A 23,259-nucleotide genomic window follows, 5' to 3' on the forward strand; every position below is an offset into this window, starting at 1 on the left:
TGACCCCATCTTTAATACATTACAGTTGTATAATTAGAACTCAGTGGACAATGGTTACTGAGATCCACTTGGATGTCCAGGTGGGATTTTCACAAATGACTCCTCTGTTTAGCTGATAGAAGGCACTCTACGCATAGAGGCCGAATATCTATCAAACTAGATCAAGGTAGTCCATGAATCTATATATTGTCTTTGCAACAGTGCATGCAACACAGGCATCTAACCCTAACTCTTTTCATCGTTCCCATCACCGTCGCCTCCCACTTATGACTGTATGGCTGTAACCTTGTTGCTGGTATCCTTACGATTTATATTGCTATTGTTTCCTGATTGCTTATTTGTTCCCTATGACTATCATTAAGTGTTGTACCTTATGATTCTTGATAAACGTATCTTTTATTTTATGTACACTGAGAGCATATGCACCAAGACAAATTCCTTGTGTGTTGACCACTATAGTACAGGTGTTAAGGTATCATATTACCTATAACTTTTAAAGATCATTCATTCTGATATATTTCTAATCTTTTACAAAAAAAAAAGAAAAGAAAAGAAACTCAGTAACTAACAGGCGAAAATAAACAGAAATTATTGCATGAATCACTTCACAGATTGACAAGGGTATTGATCAAATGTCATCAGCTTGAAGAATAATCATGTCTGGATTGTTTCATTTCTGGTAGACTATCAATTTATCAATTCTGGGGAATTCATGGATTTTTAAGCAGCTTCTAGAATTGGATATTTCATTCTAGAGAAAAAATCTGGGTAAAATTGAGTTCCATTTCATCCTGATCAACTGGACAGGGGGAAGAATATCTTCTCTCCCAATCATGCTATGATTGATACTTATGCAACCTGTGCATGTAGAAAACAGACAGACAGATGGAATTAACCCCCACCTCCAAACTCTGAACTGATTATGCTTAATCTTAGAGGAAATGATATTGAGCGAGCATCAACCTGAAGTGAGAGGCAGACAATGTCCTTCAGACAAACATGAGACAGCATACTAAAAGAAGGGTGGCTTGTTTTAGACAAGTTTCATCTCACAAAATTAGTCTGAAAGTCAAGGTGAAGTACTGAGGAAAGCAGAAGAATCAACTACAACGAGATTAAAAATCCATCTATGTTTTATTCTTTTTTTCTTTTACATATGGTGAATTTCATTATAAATATAAACTTTATTGAAATTTCATCTTTTTTCCCCCCAATTCAAATTCTAAACTGGATTCGAACTCAACTTTTTTTCCATGTTTCTTAAAGGAAAGGTGTGTGCAGCTCTTCCTACAATCTGTAGCCTTTCCTGTGTGTTGAATACTACAACTTAGTCATACAAGCTGCAAATTGGGGAATCTGTACACCCAACCTTTATGAAAATCATCAGATAGGTAAATTAATATCAAGCACTTGACAGTTTCTTACTGCCAAGTGAGAATAGTGAGAACAATTCAACAGTTGAACTGCTTGCCTCCAGAGATTGTGGGTGCTCCATCACTGAAGATTATAAAGAAGAGATTGGACAACCATTTGTCTGAAATGGTATAGCGTCTCCTGCTTGAGTAGGGGATTGGGCTAGAAGACTTCCAAGGTATCTTCCAACTCTGTTATTTTGTTATACTATCAAGAAAGGTAATTTCTCACAGAATCTTACAAGCGAGCTTGTAAGCTTGTACAAGTGAACTGGAAAAAGAGGACTAATACAGATACATTTACTATAGCATTCATTCAATATTAAGATGGTTAGATCAGGGATTCCTTAATCCTCTAGGTAACTGCTATTTGATGTAAGGGGAGATGTTCAACTTTAACTTTAGATGAACATCACTCACAACCATTAAATCAATATTAAAAGTGAAAACTTGATTACGTGGTACATAGATTCTCTAGGTATCTCGATACTGCTTCAAAATTTTACATGTTACCATGGATTATGCATGACTTTGTCCTCTGCACACATGGGTTCTATATGTCTGCTAGGGCCCAACAAAGGAAAGTAAGAGAGGAAAATTATATAATCTTTGGTGGACATATAAGAAACGTAAGAAATATTGGGACAAGATTTGTACATTAACTCAGAGAATTCTTAAATAAATATAGAATTGAAAGTAGAGTTTTTGTTCTTGGTTTGCTTGACAGAGTGAAAAAAACAAGGGACTTTGTTTTTATACTATATATGATAACAGCAGCAAGACTTTTTTATATGCACAGTGATGGGAGAACTCACAAATTCCCACAATGGAAGAATGGATAGAAAAGTTGATGGAGTTATCATAGATGGCAAAACTGACTACTTTGATAAAAGTAGTAGTCAGTTACTTGGAAACCACTTTTGGACTTTTTGCTTGAAATGAAAGAAATGAAATTTTAACTCTGAAATTTGACAATTAGAATTGTTTGTGATTATAGGAGTACTATGTGTTATGGTTAATTTTAGAGCAAACAGTCATTATATTCTACATTTCTACCAAAAAAGTTGGAAGTTATTATTTCTATGTTTTTCTCCCACCACTTTTTTTTTGCACTTCATTTTTTCCTTGACCCCTCCTTTTTTATTTAACCCTTTTTTTCTATTTCTTTGTACTTTATCTTTTCTATTTCTTTGTACTTTATCTTTTTTTGAAACTTAATAAAGTCTTGGAGAAAAAAAATAAGAATGTTAGGGTTCCAGAAAAACCCCAACTCCAAGTAAAGACGCGGAAGCAAGCATTTTTCAAAATTCTCTTTACTAGAATAGACAAACTGGCACATCTGGGAATACCCGAATCTGAAAAGCCCGGGTTTTCCCTCAGTAAGTCAAAACCCCCCAAACCATTCCCTTTCTCCCCAGTCGATCACATGCTCCAATCAATGTCCATTCTATCTCGACCCAGCCACCTGATCACTCCTTCTCCAGATGCTGGATCACCCTGACCTTGACTGACAGGAAGAATGCTATTATGTCTACTAACAACTTCTCTCCTTAATCCCCCCTCCTACTTTCCCACACATGAGAAGGTGGCAGCATTGAAGCTTCCGGCCTAATATGGCTTCCAAAGCTGACAGCATTCTCCTTTGAAATTGTTCCCATTACATTGCCTTAGCAAGGAAGTTCAGTTCCAAGGTCTATACAAAATATTACTTTCCAGTCATCTATTTAATCATGTAGCCCTTTTATTTCATTAAAAATTACAGTATGCCCATAAAGTCTGAAGGATTGTGGAGTTGTACTAAGATTTCCAGAACTGCGAGCCTCAGGTTGGGCACTTGAGATTTAAGCCCTGGTGGCGCAGCAGACTAAAGCACTGTTATTAACATCAGCTGCCTGCAATTACTGCAAGTTCAAATCTCTCCAAGGCTCAAGGTTGACTCAGCCTTCCATCCTTTCAAAGGTAGGTAAAATGAGAACCCAGATTGTGGGGGCAATAAGCTGACTTTGTATAAAATATATACAAAAGTATGAAGGCTATTGCTTAACGCATTGTAAGCCGCCCTGAGTCTCCGGAGAAGGGCGGCATATAAATCAAATTTTTTTTAAAAAAAAATCTGAAGATTGTCATGAGAAAACGAATGAAAGGAAACCTTTCAGTATCCACCTCATGCTAAACAAAGCATTTCTTTGCAGAAACTTAATCAGTGGAATGACTTGCCTCCAGAAGGTGTGGATGCTCTAACACTGGAAGTTTTTAAGACCATTTATCTGAAATGGTATAGGGTTTCCTACCTGACCAGTGCATAAAAACCTCCAAGGTCCCTTCCAACTCTGTTATTCTGTTAAAAAAGATAGGAAAATGAAATCTGCAGTCTTATTTGTGCCTGCCAGGCCACCTCCTAAATACAAAATCATTTTAAAAATAGAAAAAGAAGGATGCTACTCCAGCAACATGAGACCTGACTTTGAGGAATGGGCCACCCACAGTGTCTCAGATCCTGGGCTGCTCAGCTCTAGAGTTTGCGCTCAAGGTCCACTTCCAGCTGCCCCATGGGGGCTTTTATTTTGATGAAACGGCCAAGGTGAGAAAGTTGGCCTCAGCTTAAAAATTCCATTCCACATGAGAGATGTTTAAAGAAAACCAGTTGCTCTTCAGAGGCTGGTTTTTAGAGAACGTCATTTATCAAAGAGTGAAAGGGTGTCTATTTATTCCCTTTTGGTAAAAGGGTGTTCTTGTGGTGACTGCTGTTTTTGTGGAGATATTTTGCACCCCTCACGTTTAATAAAAATACTTTGCAAATAAGTAAAGGCTTTTATGCCAACGAAATGACAGAACAATACAATTATCATGTCACTGTACATAGCATTTTGCTCTAACTCTGTAAATAATTTATGTCATCATTGTACATTTTTGAATAACTAATACTACTTTTAAATGCACATTAGTGTCATAAAAACATCAGATGTTACTTGGCTGATACACTTTGCATAATGACAGCATAGCAAATGCTGAAGGCTTTCACACGGAGAGAAGGCAGATAGTGGCAGTTTTACTATGTTCTGACCAAAGGACAGTACAGAGTTTTTCAAAGAATGCAGCCATATACTGTTGGCTGATCAATATTTCAGTGCAGTGAAAATTTCAATTTGTATTATTTATTTGCCTGTGATCACTAATCATTGGCAAAGATGCCAAGAAATATTAGGGATTCTTTTTGCAATAAAAAAAGGGGGGGGCATGCAGGTTAAAACTAATGAAATGATGAAATAATGACAGAGGAAACTAACTTCAGCATTTTCGGTAGGCATTAAGCAGAAAATAAATTCATTATGTTGGCATATAGGGTTATAAATCAATAATGTGCCATCGAGATTAACATATATCAGTGAAGCAAATCAGCTCTGGATACTATCTTTGGCCCTATCTGCTTTGGGGTTCTTTTTATATTAGGCAATATGAAATTCACTTTGCCAAAATTACCAATAAAGGAGAATATTTGTAGCTCAGGATTGAAATGAGGGGTCTTTGGTGCTCTCTGAGCTTGTTTTTTTTTTCTTGCAGACATTTCATTACCCTAACTAGGTAACATCATCAAAATGGTTTTTTTATGAGAAATCCAACAAGGATGGTGCAATTGAATATGGTAAGATTTACTTGTTCCTAAACATTACAACATACAAATAATGCTTTCAGTACTTTCTTTCCTAATAAGTTGGTATGAAATCACTTGTATGATTAATTTCATTCTGATATGCCATTCAGTTGTATTCTACTCCATTCCATCACATTATTTGATGCCGCTTGATTCTGAATGACTTTAGGTGCTCACAATATACCAAGAGAGTAGAAAAGATTTACTTGTTCCTAAACATTACAACATACAAATAATGCTTTCAGTACTTTCTTTCCTAATAAGTTGGTATGAAATCACTTATATGATTAATTTCATTCTGATATGCCATTCAGTTGTATTCTACTCCATTCCATCACATTATTTGATGCCGCTTGATTCTGAATGACTTTAGGTGCTCACAATATACCAAGAGAGTAGAAAAAACAGTAGACAAATGGCAACAAGGCCTCAGACAAATGGAAGGAAGAAGAGCAAACTGACAAATATGAGATGAGGTAAAATCTCACCAGATGGAAGCTGAATGAATACACGTCACTTTAAGTCTTGTGTTTTCCTTTCATTTCTTAGTAAACTTTGCATCTACTGGATGGTATAAACCATTACTAATATTTGCTGATATCTGGTTGAACACACAAAGGGAAAAATATGTGATCTCTGTTATTTTCAGTTGAACTGCTCTGTTTATTTAAGTAAAGTATAAGGTTTTTTATATCCTGACTCATGAGATTATTATGTGCATAAATGCATTTATTTATTTTTTTGTAGCAAAGAAAATAATGGTTGACTTTTATTTTTTATTTCACAACCATGAATGGCTTAACCTTCATTTTCAGACTTAGGTGAGAATATTTGCCACATCAACCAGTCTATCGTCTAAAGATATGTAGGAATTGATTCCTGCACTGGATAGAAAGTTGAACTAGATGCTCTCCAAAGTCCTTTGCAACCTTACATTCTATGATTCTATGATATAGCTATATAGATAAATGTCTCAATATCTGTAATAAAAAGTACATGGCTGTATATTTTCTCACGCATTGTTTCCAAAAATTGGTTGGCTTCCTGTGGAAAAAATAGTCTACAAGCTATTTCTCAATGTCCATCTCTTAACACAAACTAAAAAAGAAACCTCACAATATTAGAGGTTCATAGAAATAAAAATAAACAGTGCACAAATCAACAATGAGATGTATGCCTCTTAATATTAAGGCAGAATTAAATTAATAATAATGAAGTTCTGTGTATACTTACTCAGAAATAAATCATGTTGTGTTGTGTTGTATGGATACACTTCTTAGGTAAGGGTTTTTACTATTGATTATCATTTTATTGTACTCTACCCAGTCATGTTTCTGTGAGATGGGTGGCATATAAATATGATAAATAATAAATATTTCATGTGTCCAATATGGTCCATATCTAATTATATTGCAGCTTACTTTTACAACTTCTACAATCAAATTATCAACTTGACCTTGTCATTTCAATTTTCACACATTTTCTTTCTCCCACCCCCCTCCCCCAGCTTGAGTTACCCTATCACACTAAAATCTCATCTTTGCAGCCCATTGCTAAGGGCTACTAATCTGTAATTCAGTTCAGTCTCAAAAATGTCAAATAAAATGAACAAGGTAAAACCCAGAGGAGGCAAATTTCATGTGATCAGGTGAGGCTGGATCTCCTGATCATCCTGAGGAATAAAAACACCCTTTTCCTCCTTACCAGAGAACCAGAAATGGGTATACATTCCACAATGTAGGCCTTTTATTAATTCTACCTTCTTCTTGTTCTCTATGTGCTTAGTCTACTCTCAATTTGCACTTAATGTTAGGTTTTGTAGTCTGCCCTATTCTAAATATAGGCTATTTCAAAGTCTGATTACTTCTGCAAACAAAGCTCTTATAGTATAACATGAGGACACCCCATGGTGAATACTGACACCCAATTTTTAAAATTTATTTTATTTAAGAAACTCTATATGGCTGCCCAACTCTCATTGTCTCAGAAGGGATCATTTGCGCTGTCAGGTATAATTTCAATTTTAAACCTTTATTGTCAGAGTACAACATGTGTACAATGAGATTGGCTCAGACTCCCTTTGTGCACCCCGACCCCCCTCAACCCAATACAACTCACAGTGAAAGACAGGAAAAAAAATCCTTAACCCAGTGAATCCTACTAACAAACACACAATCCTGCTGCACCATATAAACTTATTGCACATCGTGCCGGCCCCGCAAGTCAATCGTACTCTGTTGTTGTAAAGTTATTTTCCGTTCAGAAGCCTGACAGCCCATGGATAAAAACTGTTCTTCAGCCTGTTTGTGTGGCTGCCTATGCTTCTATATCTCCTTCCCGGTGGTAGGAGGGTAAAGAAGTGGTGACCAGGGTGAGAGTTGTCCCTGAGAATTTTCCTCACTCTTCTAAGGCAGAGAGCCCTAGCGATGTCATCTAGTGGTATCAGGGGACAGCCCACAATGTTTTGTGTGTTTACCACCCTCTGTAATGTCTTTCTATCCGCTGCCGTCAAGCCAGCATACCACACTGTAATGCAATGAGTGAAGATGCTTTCTATTGTGGACCGGTAAAAGGAGGTCATCAGTTGTTGTTCCACTTTGTTTTTTCGCAAGACCCTGAGGAAGTGGAGTCTCTGTTGGGCCTTTCTGGCCACCTGGGTCTCACCAGGTGAGATCTTTGCTGAGGTAGACTCCCAGGAATTTAAAGGAGGAAACTCTTTCTATATTAATAATTCCATATTCCAGTGTGGGAATCCAAATTAAAGCATCCTTAAAAAAGAAGTGACCTTCCACAAGAATCACAATGATCACATGTATCAGGATGTATGTATATACTGTAATTTCCTTTACAAGTTTGACATTATCAAATAGGAACAATTTTGTAGTACCATACTTAAACCTACATAAGTAGGAATGATAATTTTACAGCATTGTCATCAAGACTTTGGCATTAAAAAAAAGCCAACCATGTCAAATGTCAGATAATAAAAAGCCATGTTACACCATTTTCTCCTCTCCTCTTTCCTTCTGTGTTTTCCTGTCTTTTCTTCTTTTCTTTAACTTTTTAATTGAGCTCCACTCTTAACTACTTCATGAACACATGCACACAATTTTTTTTGGCACCAACACAGAAATGGCTTGTATTTACTTCTTCCAGAATTTTTCTTTTATTTTTACTTCCAAGTCCCTTACTATAGCCCTGGGATTATCTGCTGCTCTCCACCCAATTATTAACCAGGTCAGATAATGCTTAGCTTTCTAAAGACTATTTAAATTCATTCAGGAGCCCTCCGCTTCCATTTTGCTTAGTTTGGGATTTGAAAATAGATCATAAAAATGTATGTCCTAAAACCCCTTAATGTCTATCTATGCCATTGTTTTTCTAAGTGAGCTACCCCTTGTTCTTTAGCTATTTGAGTATTCTCTTAGGAAAGTGCTCCAATATATTCTGAGAATCTTAGGAAATGTCTGCCTAGGAATATTTCAACGAAACAAAAGATTGAATGCTCAATAAATGTACCACATAAGCCATTGATAGATGGGTCATTCCTAAACCAGTATACCTGTCAGGTGTGAAAGACCGGGTCCATAGAAGAAGGTTGAATTAAACTGATTTATTGTTCAAAGCCTATGCATAGGAATCACCTGAGCTAATGGTCGGCACCTGCTTAGAGTTAAATACAGGTCAACAGCACTCAAAGGGCTTAGACTTAGTTCTTTTGTGGCTATATAGGGATTCTAGGCTGATCCCTCTTTTCATTTCAGCCCCAGGTTCTGCCATCCCATCTCCTACAATACCTATCTAACTAAGTTTCTTTGTCAAGATTCTTTCTGAATGTCTCCCCAAAATCTGGCTGAACTCACTCCTGAACATTCTCCAGATTACCATTTTTATTTGGTTGACCAAGTTTTTTTCATAGGCTTTTTGAGCGCATTTGCTTTTTATAGGTCTAGGTCAGAACTCAGAATCATATGGCAGCCCTCTGGGATCAGGTTTTCTTTGAGATCTGGAAGACTGTCACCTGTTGATGTTTCAAAGCACCTGGAAGATCTGACTCTTTGCTCAGGCCTTCGTTGAAGGTGACTTTTCATTCTCCTATCATTTTTAATGACCCTTCACATCTTTACTCTTCATTTTGGTTTATTCTCATATTTTTGTTTCTCATTTTTAAATGTTTTATTTGTAACTGCCCAGAGTCATGGTTCACATATAAAGTTAAATAACAACAACAGTTCCTCAAAAGGCATATATAAGAGGGGTTCCTTCCTAGGAACACCTTTGCCTATGAAGGGTCCCAAATCTTTATTTCTTTCGCCCCACTTAACCCCTGCATATCAGTTTTAAACTTGAGTAATCACCCAGGAAGTTATCACTGATTTCAAAGGAAAAAGAAAACCTACATTATTTGAATACTGTCACATTTCAGATTTAGAAAGTACTCTACATGGGACTTCAGTCAAATTTATGGACCATGTCTGAACATTACCATCTTCAACATGTTCAGAAAATTAATTTCCTTGCCACATTTCACATCCATCACTCATTTAGTGATAAGTGCACCAATCACTTGCCAGTGTAGTCTTTGTAACTGTGTGTAGCCTGGATGATTGAACTATGTAGGCTAATACTATGGAAGATAAGCAATTTCTCATGTAATCAAGCCCTATGCAATGAAGGGCTTTAATAGTTAACATATACCTGTAAGCTAACCGGCAACCAGTGCAACTTGCAAAGCAAGGGTATCATATGGACATACTGAGGTAGGCTTATCCTGCCTGCACAGGTACTCTTCAAGGGCAGCCCTATATAAAGAGTGTTGCAGTAGTCAAGCCTTGAAGTGACCAAGGTGTGACTGTTTTTACATTATTTTATGACAACCAAAACATTTCTGCTCATATCTAAGAAAAATAAGTATTTGATCTGAACCAGTAGAGCTCTATCCTAGAGGAGAAACAGGGTCCTATGTGAAGTAGATGGAAGGAGAGAGATCCTTCCTCATATATCCAAGCTGAGAATTGATTTGGCCATCTCATAAGGAAGTCAATGCAGGAACATCACAAGAGAAATACATTCATATTCGCTTTTGCTTTGAAGAATTTTCAAAAACCTGCTCTCCTCCTCAATCTGAAGGAGAATGGATAGAGAGAAAAATGCAGAGGTGGTTTTTTTTTTTTTGTTTTTTTTTTCACAGCATTTTTTGCTCAAATATTTGCTGGGCAACTTCACTGGCTAGCTCCACTGATCCCAGCTGCTGAAGGCTCTCTCATACAAGACACCAACTCAGTCTCCTTAAGAAATCTAATTTCCTTTTTGAATCATGATTTGTTGACAATCCCAGGTGGTAAAGGGCCTGGCTTCCCTCTTAATTGCCAAGTATATTTGTCAGTCTCCACTTTTATATTGCTTGCTTGCTACGGCTGCCATTGAAACGGGGGGAGGGGGAGCTGTCTGGATAGTTGGGAGGGGGGAAATGAGCTGGTGGAGTGAATTGGAGAAAGTTTTCCTCAGTGTTTTTCTGCAGCTGGGAAGCGCACTGATAACTAGTCAAGGTCAACCATCCTGGCATACCAGAAGGATGGAGCCATTGGAAGCTGTGCCCCACATGACCCCTTGGGGGGATGTGGATTGGATAATCCTGACTGGACCATAGGGGGGAGGGTTTTAAGGATGCTTTCTATATGTGATTTTCGCGCCTATTGCCTCAGAACTTGCTTTTCTTTGGTTGCATTCAGTTCATACTCAGTAAAAGTACCTTTCTCTATGAAAATGGAGTCAGGGTTTTTCTTTCTTGAGTACTGAAAGGAGGCATATCTGACAATATTTATAGTTTTGCTAGAGCTCTTTATTTTGGGAGCCCATGTTAATAATACAAACAGGGAATATATAACATCACTTATCCAGCATCTGCCCTTCTTGTTAAAAAATTAAGCACGTCTGGAATCAAAGGAGATAACGGTTCAGCTTCACTGGCAAGAAAAAAGACTGAAGCTTTGCAGCACTTCAGCATGAAATATTTGAAAATATTTGTGTTGGCAGCACTGGCCGGTCCAGGCATTTCCAAGAGCAGAGTTAACAAAATACTTCCACCCCACGGAGACATAAATAAAATGTTGGAAACAACTCGTCATTCCATCTGCTTTCTCCCAAGCACTTTTTCTGACAGGCATCTCTCCTGGAAGAGAGTATCATTTTCAAGAAGCATCAGAAAGTGCAAATGTAACTAATAAAAGAGTGACAGGAGCGGTGGTGTTAGCAAAGATTTGGATGGCTCAAAGTTGGGCACTTGTCTTATTTATGGCAGAGTTTTCTTTATCTATGTATCACAGCCTTTTTCGGAACATCACATATCAGGTCGGGAACTGAGTCCCTCATCTCTTTTTTTTTCCTCAGCTGCTTTTGACTCAGTATTTTTGTGATGAATGTTCACAGTAATTCAAAGGATTAGGAATGGAATCATTGACTTTCTCCCAAAATAAATATATGCATGTATATATTGCTGGTTGACAGAATTCACGACTCTGTACTTGGTGCTCAGCAAGCTTGAATGATTGGCATTGTTTTCTGCACCGAATGATTCCTTTTTTCTTTTTCTTTTTTAATGTCAGATCTGCACACTTGAGAAGATGATCTGTGATCACTCTTCTGAAGTGCTGGCATGATGGCACAGTGGTTAGAATGCAGTATTGCAGGCTGACTTTGCCCACTGCCAGCAGTTCAATCCTGATGGGGCTCAAGGTTGACTCAGGTTTTCATCCTTCCAAGGTGAGTAAAATGAGGACCCAAATTGTTGGGGGCAATAGGCTGACTCTGTAAATCGCTTAGAGGAGGTTGTGAATCACTGTGAAGCAGCATATAAGTCTAAATGCTATTGCTATTGCTAAAGTCATCCTTGCCACCCTGAAAGAATTACTGCTACATTACTACTAATAGTGTGAGTTCTGTGCAGCAGGGGAAGAGGAATATGGGAGATTGTGGGCCTGAGACTTTTTCTTGATGTCTGTTAGAGGTCTAGGATTTCTGACAAATCCTTCTTGCTCGGGCAAGTGAATGATATGAGAGAGAAGCTTGAAGGTCTATGAAACTTTGAGAAGCAGATGATAAAGAAAAGAATGAAGCAAAACGTTGATACCTCTTTCCTTTCCTAGGATGAGGTTTCTGAACCATGATAGCTATTTTCCTGGTAATTCTTCGTTGCCAGGTGAGGTGTGTATCTTCAAATGAATCTAAACATTTGTATTTCAGCTGGTGGCAAGGCTGTCAATGAAGCTCAGGTGTTACGTACGCAAAAGGAAGGCCTGTTACTATAGTCATACATGCTAGTTTAAAGGCACAGCTGGCAGGTCCAATTTCTTTCTTTATTAAGAAGTATAAATACGCAAATGCAATTTGGATTAGGATTCTAGCGTAAGAGAAAGAGCTTTGGCCTTTTTTTTCTCCTTATTATAGCCATATCAAGATATGGAGCATCTGAAGAGTGGAAAGTGTCAAAAAAATCTTTGTTCAGCATGTCACAAACACCCTGGTCTCGACTAAGGGCCAGTATGCCAACAGTTTGTGTTACCAAAATTGACATCTAAACAATAGAAGCTTTTTCAGCAATGTAAGTTGTACATGCAGTATGCAACAGGAGCAAAAAGTTGAAGCTTACTTCAGCCAAAGTCCAACTTCCTAATAACACAAGGGCAGAAAAGAGACTGTACTTTAAAGATGAACTATGAGTTCATATTTACCTATGTAGAAGACTTTCCTTAGTTTTTAAAGTTTATTATATAACTCTCTGAACATACAACATTTTGGTTTGTTTTTGATAAATTAAGAACATGCATCAAAACTAAAAATAAAAGTTTGTTCTCATTCTATTACCTTTTTAGCCCTGGTCTTGCCCATATCCTTGAGTGTGGCTGTTGGCTCAGGATACTGAGTGCAAATGACTCTGTGGTCAATGGCCCATTATCCTGGGCATTTGTTCTTGAAGCTGCAGTTCTGCTTATCTTAGTTAACACATCAGGGTGTAATCTGGCTCCTTGATGTGTTTTATACATGTTCAAACGTACATTGACAAATAGGCTGAGTCACACTTCCTTTCAATAGATTCTACCTTTTTACCCTCTCCCATATGGAATTGGAGATAATTGGTATGTGTAATTCACAAATAATTACAATTCATGATAATTCTACCCACACAGACATATGTAATTAAGCAACACATAATAGAATGATTGTTGACTTCAGTCTTTGAGGGGAAAGGCTGAGGCCCCAGGAGCTACAAATTTTGAAGGATAGGGGCCCCAAAGGAAAAAAATGGCTTCTTTTCTTTCCATGGAAGGTTAGGGTTATACACATGATCACCTAAAGGTAAAGGTAAAGGTTTTCCTAGTCCAATCATGTCTGATTCTAGAGGATGATTCTCAGCTCTATTTCTTAGCTGAGGGTGTCAACATCATCAGAAGATGCTTCCATTGTCATGTGGCCAGCATGACTATACACTGAGGCTCAGGAACACTGTTACCTTCCCATCGAAGTGGTATCTATTTATCTACTCACATTTGCATGTCTTTGAACTGTTAGGTGGGCAGGAGCTGAGGGAAGTAATGAGAGCTCACCCCATCATGTGATGCTCGGGTCTTGAACTGGTCAGTGCTTGGGTCTTGAACTTAGGTCTTGAATCCTGAGTCATCATGCCGCCTTCATGAATACTTAAACATCCCTAAGTGAATTTTTTCAGATTTTCATTGCTCTCTAAGTGAGATCAATGTGGAGCTGCTGTTTCCACCAGAGAATATACTCAGGGCAGTATGAAGACAAAATTTGTGTAAGAAACGAGTCAAGAAATGCAAGGATGGTTAGAACTTCTTTTCAATAATAACTATGTCTATAGGAAACAGTAGTTATGTCATGTTCCCTACCAGAGGCTCTCTCTACTAATTGATTGAAGGAATGTGAACTTTTCAGAAAATATTTCATTTGAGTGTGAAGACCCTCACTTACACTCCTGCAAAGAGCAGGTGGCATCTTGTTGTGCTATGAATTTGAATTTGTGTGTGGTTCCACTCCGTGGCTTCAGATTAATTTCTCTTATGATTTGATTATATACAGTATACTATAGTCAGTTTTACATTAAAAAAAATAACCCTATGTGTTGGCCTCACTTTCTTAAATACATATAAACACTAGGTTTGAACCTCATTTATAAAGTACCAGGGAAGTGGTGTTAGTGCTTTATTTTTTAACAGTTTTTTAAACCAGCAACATATCTCAGATGAGCAACTAGAAAAACTTAAGAAAATGTGATTAAGATAATACAACAAAGGATCCATCTATCGTTTCTATTTGGAAATGAAACTCTGATCTTGAGATTTGATTAACTGGATACATTTTGATTCTAGAAATATTCTGTATTGTTATTGCTTCTGTTTGATATGCATGATCTATAAATTATGCCATGATTTTAGTTTGAAGCTAGGGTGCTATATTTTTATACATTTGGACTTATACTGAAGAAAGTAGGAAGCTACTCTTTTTCTATATATTTGTGTGTGTTTGTGTGTGTGTGGAAGCCAAAACGGGGCACTCATGGGGACTCCTGGGAGGGGTGGGCCAGGGCCAACCAGAGCTGGGATTAGCCAATTCTCCAAACTGGGCAAAAAGTTAACAACAAGTTCTCTTGAACCAGTGTGCACTGGTTGAATCCCACCTCCCTCCCTCCCTCCCTCCCTCCCTCCCTCCCTCCCTCTCTGTTGTTATACCTTTAATTCTTTTTTTCTTGCTTTTTAGACCTTTCTTTCCCCATTATTCTATACTTTATTAGCTTTGGAAACGTAATACAATTTTATTTTAAAAATATAACAAAGGGGTTCACGTACTTTGTGGGCATAAATGCTGATGCTATGCCTATAGGGTTGTCCATCAGGCTGACATTGTCAACCAAGGTGTCTGAATCTGGGAGCCCCTGATGTCCCGGCAATGTTGCCCAGATTTAATGTTGTGAGCATTTGGATTTGTAGCATAGAATCCTCTACGCCAGGGCTGTCAAACTTGTGGCCCACAGGCTGGATGCATCACACACTGGCCACGCCCATGCCCAGTTTAGCGAAGGGGGAGAAAGTCCTGATATGTCACGTGATGACTCTGTGACGACACAAGTTTGACATCCCTGCTCTATGCTGAAGACTTCTCCAGTTGCACCAAATGTCAATCATTTGACCCTTCAGCCAGCCTCCACACTCAAACCCAGCACTTTAACTGAAAGGAGCCACATGCTCCCTTGGTTTAATGACAGAGTCAAACGTTCCCGTGCAATTCTGTGCAGGCCTCCTAAGAAGTAAACCAACCTAAAGAATAACCAAGATGGGCAATATTTTGGTCCTCAGACAACATATTTATTATTCCTCTGGAGAATGAGAGTGATGGAGGCAGGGCCGTATCACCCTTGTGGGTGGGACTGGAATTCTCTATGATTTGGAGGCAAGGAATTTATTCTCCCTATTGTATTAACTATACAAAGTGTATAGTGAAATGAGTAAATTGACCTTTGAAATTAGAGAACAAGAAGACAAACAATATTATATGATATGGGATTTATTTTACCAATGGCTAGATAATAAAACATGGAAATGAAATATGAAATATAAATTGAATGTTATAATATAATATGTGAAAATAATCTTTATGGAATGATAATGCCATTGTTAAATAAATGACAAATGAGGATAATAATTTAAAGATATATATCAGGTTGATAATATGAGAAATTAGATAATTAGTAAATTATGAATATGGGGACGAAGCACAAAAGATTTGTAACCGACCGACACACTGTTTGCAATTGTAATGGATGATGAATGTTTTATGTTTTGTTTAAAAATTAATTTTTAAAAAAAAAAAAGTGTTTTTGAATTGCACATTCAGATTATATATGATTTTAGTTTTATATGTTTTCCACACCAACATTAAATTTTAGGCCAGAGCTTTCTGAATACCGTGCAAGCAGTTTTAGAGGCTGCTTGTAGCTTTGGAGCCATTAGTTGGTCACTTTTGGTATGTCAAATAGCCTACCATTGACAAGAATAAAATATACAATAAAATGTTAAAATACTTTCTCTTATGGCTTGATTATGTATACTATTGTCAGGTCCCAAAATAAAATACATATGAAATACTTTATATAGTTAGGTTTATTTTCCTTCCAAAGGAGAATACTATTAATACAGCACCATCAAAATGCACCAAGTATAAGTGTTCAAGTTCTTACATTAGGAAGTTTGCAATCTTAGATTTACATCGAGGGAGGGGTGTGTGCAAAGGAAAGGAAAACGAATAGAGGCATTGTGGGAGCAATGTGTATTTATTTATTTATTGCATGTGCAGTAAAAGGTATGGTGTTAGTGGGGTCGTGTTGACACAACACAGCTGTGTTGACATCAAAACTCTACCCAAATCATATCTATGAAAAGGGCAAAATGTCCATGTTGAAGGCTTAAAACCTGTTGCTTTAACGGTAACTTTCCATTGGGTTATATTAAGTGCAGATCATCTACACTGAAGACTGTTGTGCTAAAAACCTGAAGATTTCACTTAGACAGCTGAATTGTCATGTTGCTGGTAGGTAAACCATTCACTTACAAAATTCTTAAGACATTCATAGACCTACATGTATGCCTGCGTATTTGCTGTATAATTCCAGGTGCAATTCAGAAGTGCTGGTTGCCCCTTTTAAAGCCTTAAGTGGCATGAGACTAGGTTATTTATGGGACAACCTATCTCTGATATCACCTGTCCCATCAGATTTGGCAGTGTAGGCATGCTCCAGGCTTCTTGGATGAAAGCAGGGTCATCTTGGAAATATGCCTTTCCAATGCATATCTATCTGTTATGATGTCTCTGTTAGGTAATAGTTCCATCTAAGAGATTCAGATGGTCCTGACCCTTTTGGCCTTCAGGAAAGTGGTGAATCTATCTAGGCATATATGCCTTCTTTCTTATCTCTAATGTTGTGTCTAATCCAGCTGAGCCATTTTGTGTGTGTGTGTGTGTGTGTGTGTGTGTGTGTGTGTGTGTGTGTATTTGCATATATATTAATATCAATGGTCTCTACAGCTGACTGTTGTTTTTGTTAAATAACCTAATCTTGGGAAGATCCTAGAGTCCCATGAGTTGAAAGCAAGACTTTCTTCAGACGCAACTATGTTCATAAAACTGATCATGGCAGTTTCTTGCTATAATGAAGATAAATAATTCTGCTATTAAGATTATCACTCACACCTGGACATATTTAATACCATCAATGAAGAATGTTCACAGGCACCCCTGCAATTAAAGAAAATGTTACCATGGAACATATTTGCTAGCTTCATTTGCCAGGTTGAAAAGAAAACAAAGGCAACTTCTTGTCACAATGAAAACCAGATGTACTTCATTAAAAAAAAAAGAGTTAATTATAGTGCAGATAATTTAACAATAGGCACAGGGCCAGTGGCTCCTAAATGGATAAACTCAGAGTAGAAGGGTAAATATATCTAAATACCATTGATGTAGACTATCACTGGAAAAAAAAAACCCTGCAGTTAAATTTCACATAAATTTAACATTTGTCATAAGATTTGGACAACAAGCTGAACGATGGGATCCAACCATTTTCTAGAAGCGAAATCTGAGTAAATATGTATAGACATTTACCAAGTAATATCACAGTTTAAATAGAATCATAGGACAGGATTGAATATTGTGCAAGCAGAATTTTGCTTACTTAGTGGAACTTTCTATTCTCTTGAGACTACTCTTAAATTTTCTTCAGAGGTCCCCAACCTTCCAGGTACATTTTATGGAGATGAAAAACTGCTGCTCCGTTAGCAGACAGGTATCCCTGGATTCCTTCCATATCTGTTTATTAGCACTGTCTGGTTAGGGAATTATCCATTACTAATGTATTTCTTTGAAGGAGGTACTTCATTCATCTTTCTGTATTCATTTCATTTTCATTTCATTTTATTAGATTTCTATACCGCCCTACTCCCGAAGGACTCAGGGCGGTGCACAGCCAAACAATAAAAACACATACAATACAAAATTTAAAAAATAGAATAAAATCAAATTAAATAATTTTGGCCTCGACAAATTTAAAACCCCAAACTTTTAAAACCAATTTAAAATTGAATATATAAATACTAAAAGATATTTAAAATTTTAAAAATCTTTTATAAAAGAGGGGGAAAATTAGGCCAGGCCGGCCTGGTGAAATAGTAAGGTCTTTAAGGCGTGGCGGAAGGTGCGCAGATCCGGGATCCTCCGTATCTCTGGGGGGAGCTCGTTCCAAATAGTAGGTGCCCCCACAGAGAAGGCTCTCCCCCTGGGGGCCGCCAGTCAGCATTGTTTGGCTGACGGCACCCGGAGGAGCCCCTCTCTATGGGAGCGTACCGGCCGGTGGGAGGCTATTGGTGGTAGTAGGCGGTCCCGCAAGTACCCGGGTCCTAGGCCATGGAGCGCTTTAAAGGTGGTAACCAAAACCTTGAAGCTCACCCGGAAGACCACCGGGAGCCAGTGCAGCTCGCACAGGAGAGGTGTTACATGGGAACGCCATGTCGCTCCCATTACCACCCGCGCGGCCGCACTCTGCGCCAGTTGGAGCCTCCGGGTGCTCCTCAAGGGGAGCCCCATGTAGAGAGTGTTGCAATAGTCCAGGCGGGAGGTGACAAGGGCATGAGTGACCGTGCGTAACGAGTCCCGATCCAGAAAGGGACGCAACTGGCGAATCAGGCAAACCTGATGAAAAATCCTCCCGGTCACGGCCATCAAGTGCTCTTCTAAAGACAGTCATGAATCCAGGAGGACGCCCAAGTTGCGAGCCCTCTCCGTGGGGGCCAATGATTCGCCCCCAATAGTCAGTGATGTATCATTTTTACTCTCCTATGATTCTGTCTCATAATTTTGATATCCCATTTCTTGATATATGATGTATTGGCTTGATAATTGTCTTGCTGGGAGAGAAGACACTCAGACGAGGTGGGGATTCATGGTGTGGAAACACTATGTCTGACAAGGATTTGGGTGAGCTCATTGACAACAAGCTGAATATGAACAAGCAGGATGTGACAGCTGCTCAGAGGACAATGGGCTGCATTAGAAGAAACAATGTATTAGCTTCTGGTGAGGATATGGTGAGGTAGATGTGCCTAAATGGTTGAGGATGACATTACAGCCAAAATGAGAAGTCAAAGAACTGATCCTGATCAGCAAAATCTCCCTGGAGAAAGGAAAGATCATGGACTGATGGTTTAATAATATCTCCCTCTCCCTTCCTCCCTCTCCCTCTCTCTCTCTCTCTCACACACACACACAAACATCTCTCTCTCTCCATCTATCATCCATCCATTTCTCCATCCATCCATCTATCTATCTATCTCCATCCATCCATCCATCATCTATCTCTATCTATCTATCATCTATCTATCAATCTATCTATCTATCTATCTATCTATCTATCTATCTATCTATCTATCTATCTATCTATCTAATCTATATCAGTTTATTTTTATCCTGCCATTATTTTTATCAGTAATTCAAAAGGGTGAACATACCTAATATTCCTTCATCCTCCTGTTTTCCTCATAACAACAATCCTGTGAGATGGATTGGTCTGAGAGAGGTTGACTGGCCTCAAATCTTTCTTTCTGAACCAAGCTGAACATAGAAATTATTCTTGTGACTCCTTCAACTTTATCTCTAGGCAAACTAATTTTCTCATTCTCTTAAATTTCTAATCTGATGTGGATGTATGATAACATTTCCTTCCCCTAGGCTGGAATGAAAAGAATGACCAACTGTAAGGTAAAGGTAAAGGTTCCCCCGCACATATATGCTAGTCGTTTCCAGCTCTAGGGGACAGTGCTCATCTCCGTTTCAAAGCCGAAGAGCCAGCGCTGTCTGAAGACATCTCCGTGGTCATGTGGCCGGCATGACTCAACATCAAAGGCGCACGAAGCGCTGTTACCTTCTCACCAAAGTGGTCCCTATTTTTTTTGTTGCATTTTTTACATGCTTTCAAACTACTAGGTTGGCAGAAGCTGGGACAAGTAATGGGAACTCACCCCATTATTGTGGCGCTAGGGATTCAAACGGCTGAACTGCCGACAGTCTGATCGACAAGCTCAGTGTCTTAGCCACTGAGCCACCATGTCCAACTGTATGGCGGTCCAAACCAGTAAGTGCATAAAAAGCGAAAGAAGATCTCTGGATGTGATGCTGAATTTGGGATCCAATGGGGCTGTGGAGCCTGTGATATTTACCCTGAGGTCTAACTCTAGCAACTCATTGTGAAGGTTCCTCATTGTTGACCTTCAGTCAGGGGTGTCAAACTCAAAGCCTGCCGGCTGGATCCAGTCCCCACTATGGTCGGATCTGGTCCATGATGTGGTCAGATCTGACCCGCAGGACCATCCTGGTCTACCCAGTGCAAAGAGGAAAGATCAGTCCAGTGTGGCTTTGGCCCAGTCTACCCAATGCAAAGAGGAAACATGCCAGCAGTTTGGGGAGTAGCGTCAAGCTGGCCATGCGCACCCAGTCGGCAACACACACCAAGTCAGCCACGCCCACCCAACCCCCCCGAGGTCAGCCACAGCCCTGATGCTGCCCTCAATGAAATTGAGATGGACACCCCTGCCTTCAATGATTCTCTCACTAGCAGGTTCATGTCAGAATCAAACTGGAACTGGTTTTGAATTCCTTTAATTCAAAGTACTCCATCACCCAACCCAATGGCCACATAACAGTGTCTAAGAAACAAATGGAAAGAGCTGTGGTTACCCTAAATTATTCAGGGAAGAAACTTCCATTGTTCCAGGATGCTTACAGCAAAGCAAGCACAGAATAATGTTCTGAGAAATGTCAGATTTACTCTATTTTCCTACATATTTCCTGTGGTGTAGCCCTTTCTAAAGACTAGACTTCACTAGTTAAGAAAGTCTAGTCTACTTGTAAAATAAATGCATATTTTTTATGATCAAAATCCAAAAGTATCTTTTTTTCCCAAAATCTTTGCTATCTAATTTAAATTACAGATTTCACTAGGCAAAGGTCTCCAGGATTGGCTAATTATTATCCTTAAAAAAAAAGAAAAGAAATAATTCATTTGGTTCAAAAAAATTTCACTGATTGAATTAAAATATTCTCCCTAACAGCCACATCTCAGGTCATCTGTAGCTGGCTGGTTTGCCCCCATCCCACTGTTTCCAACAAAAACAGTACTACACAAGAAGAAAGTTTTGAAAGATGTTTATTTTTATAACTAGGGATATACACTGTGTAACCTGATTTATTTTAAAAGCAGTTGTCAATTTCAGTCTATGTCTCCCACTGAAAAGTATGCCTGATCTCAACGAACGGGAGCCACTCCAAATGAATGATTAATAATCAATGTGTCTGCTGTCTTCTTTCTTGTTATTATTATTCATCCCCAAAGATTTATTTGATAACTTCACAAAAGATGGTAAGACCAGAGAACAATCATGCTACATTAAATAGGTGAAGGACAATAGTGGGTTTCTACCAGGGGTGGGTTCTACTTACCTTTACTACTGGTTCACAACAGGGCTGCGCGCATATGCGCAGAAGCGTTCTGATGAAGTTGGGGTCGGTGGGTGGAGCCTCCTTCCAGTTTTACTACCAGTTCTATAGAACCGGTCCGAACCGGGGGCAACCCACCACTGGTTTCTACCATTTCACCCCGGTTTGGGCGAACTGGTAGTGTCAGCAGCGGGAGGCTCTGCCCATCCACCCAGACGTCATCACGGACGCTCTGCGCATGCGCAGAAGGGCCATGCACGCACAGAAGGGCATGCACGCACGCTCCTAGTTCCAAACTGGTAGCAAAGGTAAATGGAACCCACTACTGGTGAAGGATGAAAATCTCTAAATGGATCATCCAGATGCAATTCCTTGGGCCTTCAGGTATTGCTCCTAGATTCTGGACATTTCACCAAGGGGAAATATCCAGTTTGAACAATAAACAACAGAATAATAGAGTTGGAAAGGACCTTGGAGGTCTTCTAGTCCAACCCCCCACTCAGGGAAGAAACCCGATACCATTTCAGACAAATGGTTGTCTAATCTCTTCTTAAATACTTCCAATGTTGGAGAATTCACAACTTCTCGTCAATTAAACAGTGAAACAGTCTTTTCACTATTTAATTGTTCTATTTGCCAGGAAATTTCTCCTTAGTTCTAGGTTGCTTCTCTCCTTGGTTAGTTTCCACAAAGATGGAAAGTGCTAAAAGATATGCTTTGGTTGATCTTATGAATTGCGAGACAGTGGTGTTAAGAAAAATATATTTATTTACTCACGTATTTCTTTTTACTCAAGGCCCTAGTGGATGAAACATCATTTCAGAACCAGGAAACAAGTTGGTCTGCATGAACCTCAGAATAGCCTCAGGGCTACTTCCAGAGCTCTGAAGCTGACTACAATCTTGGTTAAGCAATCTCTGCAAAGCCTTAGCTTTCCTCCATAGCAAAGCTACAGAAAAGTCATCATTCAAGAAATGTCTACCACAGATATCCATTAGGTTGACTGTGCAGCACTCTTTCCCATCCCTACTTCTAATCTATATTATTCTTTGCAAAGAATAATGATATAAGACATACATTGACTGAAAAGAAGGATGTATTAAAGAACACACTGTCACCTTCTCCTTCCTGGTCCAATGGGGCAAGATATGTCAGGATCTCAGCTGCTGTAAATGGATGAATAATATTTTCAAGAGTGACTCTAAAACACTCTTTGGAGTTGCTACTCCCATGGCTTTCTTTTAGTCACATTTGATGCTAGTGTGCAGGAAAGAATCGGGGGAGGGAGGGGGTTGGGGGGGTGCGGAGTTTTAACAAAAGGAGGCATCATCCAGTGGAGGCTACCACTGGTGCAAAGAGCGTATAAATGTCACCATTTCCCCTAGCTCCAGTTTCTTTGCTGTTTGGAGATTTCCAAAATACCTGGAACAGATATTCCAAAGGTAAAGGTGAATGCAAGGAGGAATGGGCAAAAATCAATGCTCTCTTTCCTTTTGCCCAAGCTGTGATTTTCTCATTACACTCTAAATGCTCATCGAAGGTTAGAAACTCACCTATGCCTGAGTTGTGAAAATTCTTGCAAAATATTTTTGTATTGACTAGAGGATGTAGAGTTCGATGCACCGAGTACCAGACTTG

The 23,259-nt window shown here is 38.9% G+C and overlaps 1 protein-coding gene across 16 annotated transcripts in view; it reads left to right on the forward strand.

The window, feature by feature from the left end:
- LOC117670919 (uncharacterized) overlaps nt 1-22,745 on the forward strand; it is a 92,770-nt gene extending 70,025 nt beyond the window's left edge. For 5 of the 16 annotated variants that reach the window (XR_015731138.1, XR_015731139.1, XR_015731140.1 and 2 more), the window contains 4 exons: nt 4,974-5,055; nt 11,670-11,826; nt 16,593-16,665; nt 22,418-22,745. Coding sequence is in view for 8 of the 16 variants with exons in the window: in XM_087881976.1 (XP_087738102.1) it covers nt 4,974-4,990 (17 nt within the window). In the remaining 8 variants the exon portion in view is untranslated. Of the gene's footprint in view, nt 1-4,973; nt 5,234-5,879; nt 6,175-11,669; nt 11,827-12,510; nt 12,927-16,587; nt 18,131-22,417 lie in introns of those variants that run through there. The other 11 variants (XR_015731145.1, XM_087881983.1, XM_087881977.1 and 8 more) reach the window with 10 other exon arrangements.
- The last annotated feature ends 514 nt before the right edge of the window (nt 22,746-23,259 follow it).

Source organism: Pantherophis guttatus, chromosome 1, assembly GCF_059756535.1.
Source record: "Pantherophis guttatus breed Tessera chromosome 1, ASM5975653v1, whole genome shotgun sequence".
Lineage (NCBI taxonomy): Eukaryota > Metazoa > Chordata > Lepidosauria > Squamata > Colubridae > Pantherophis > Pantherophis guttatus.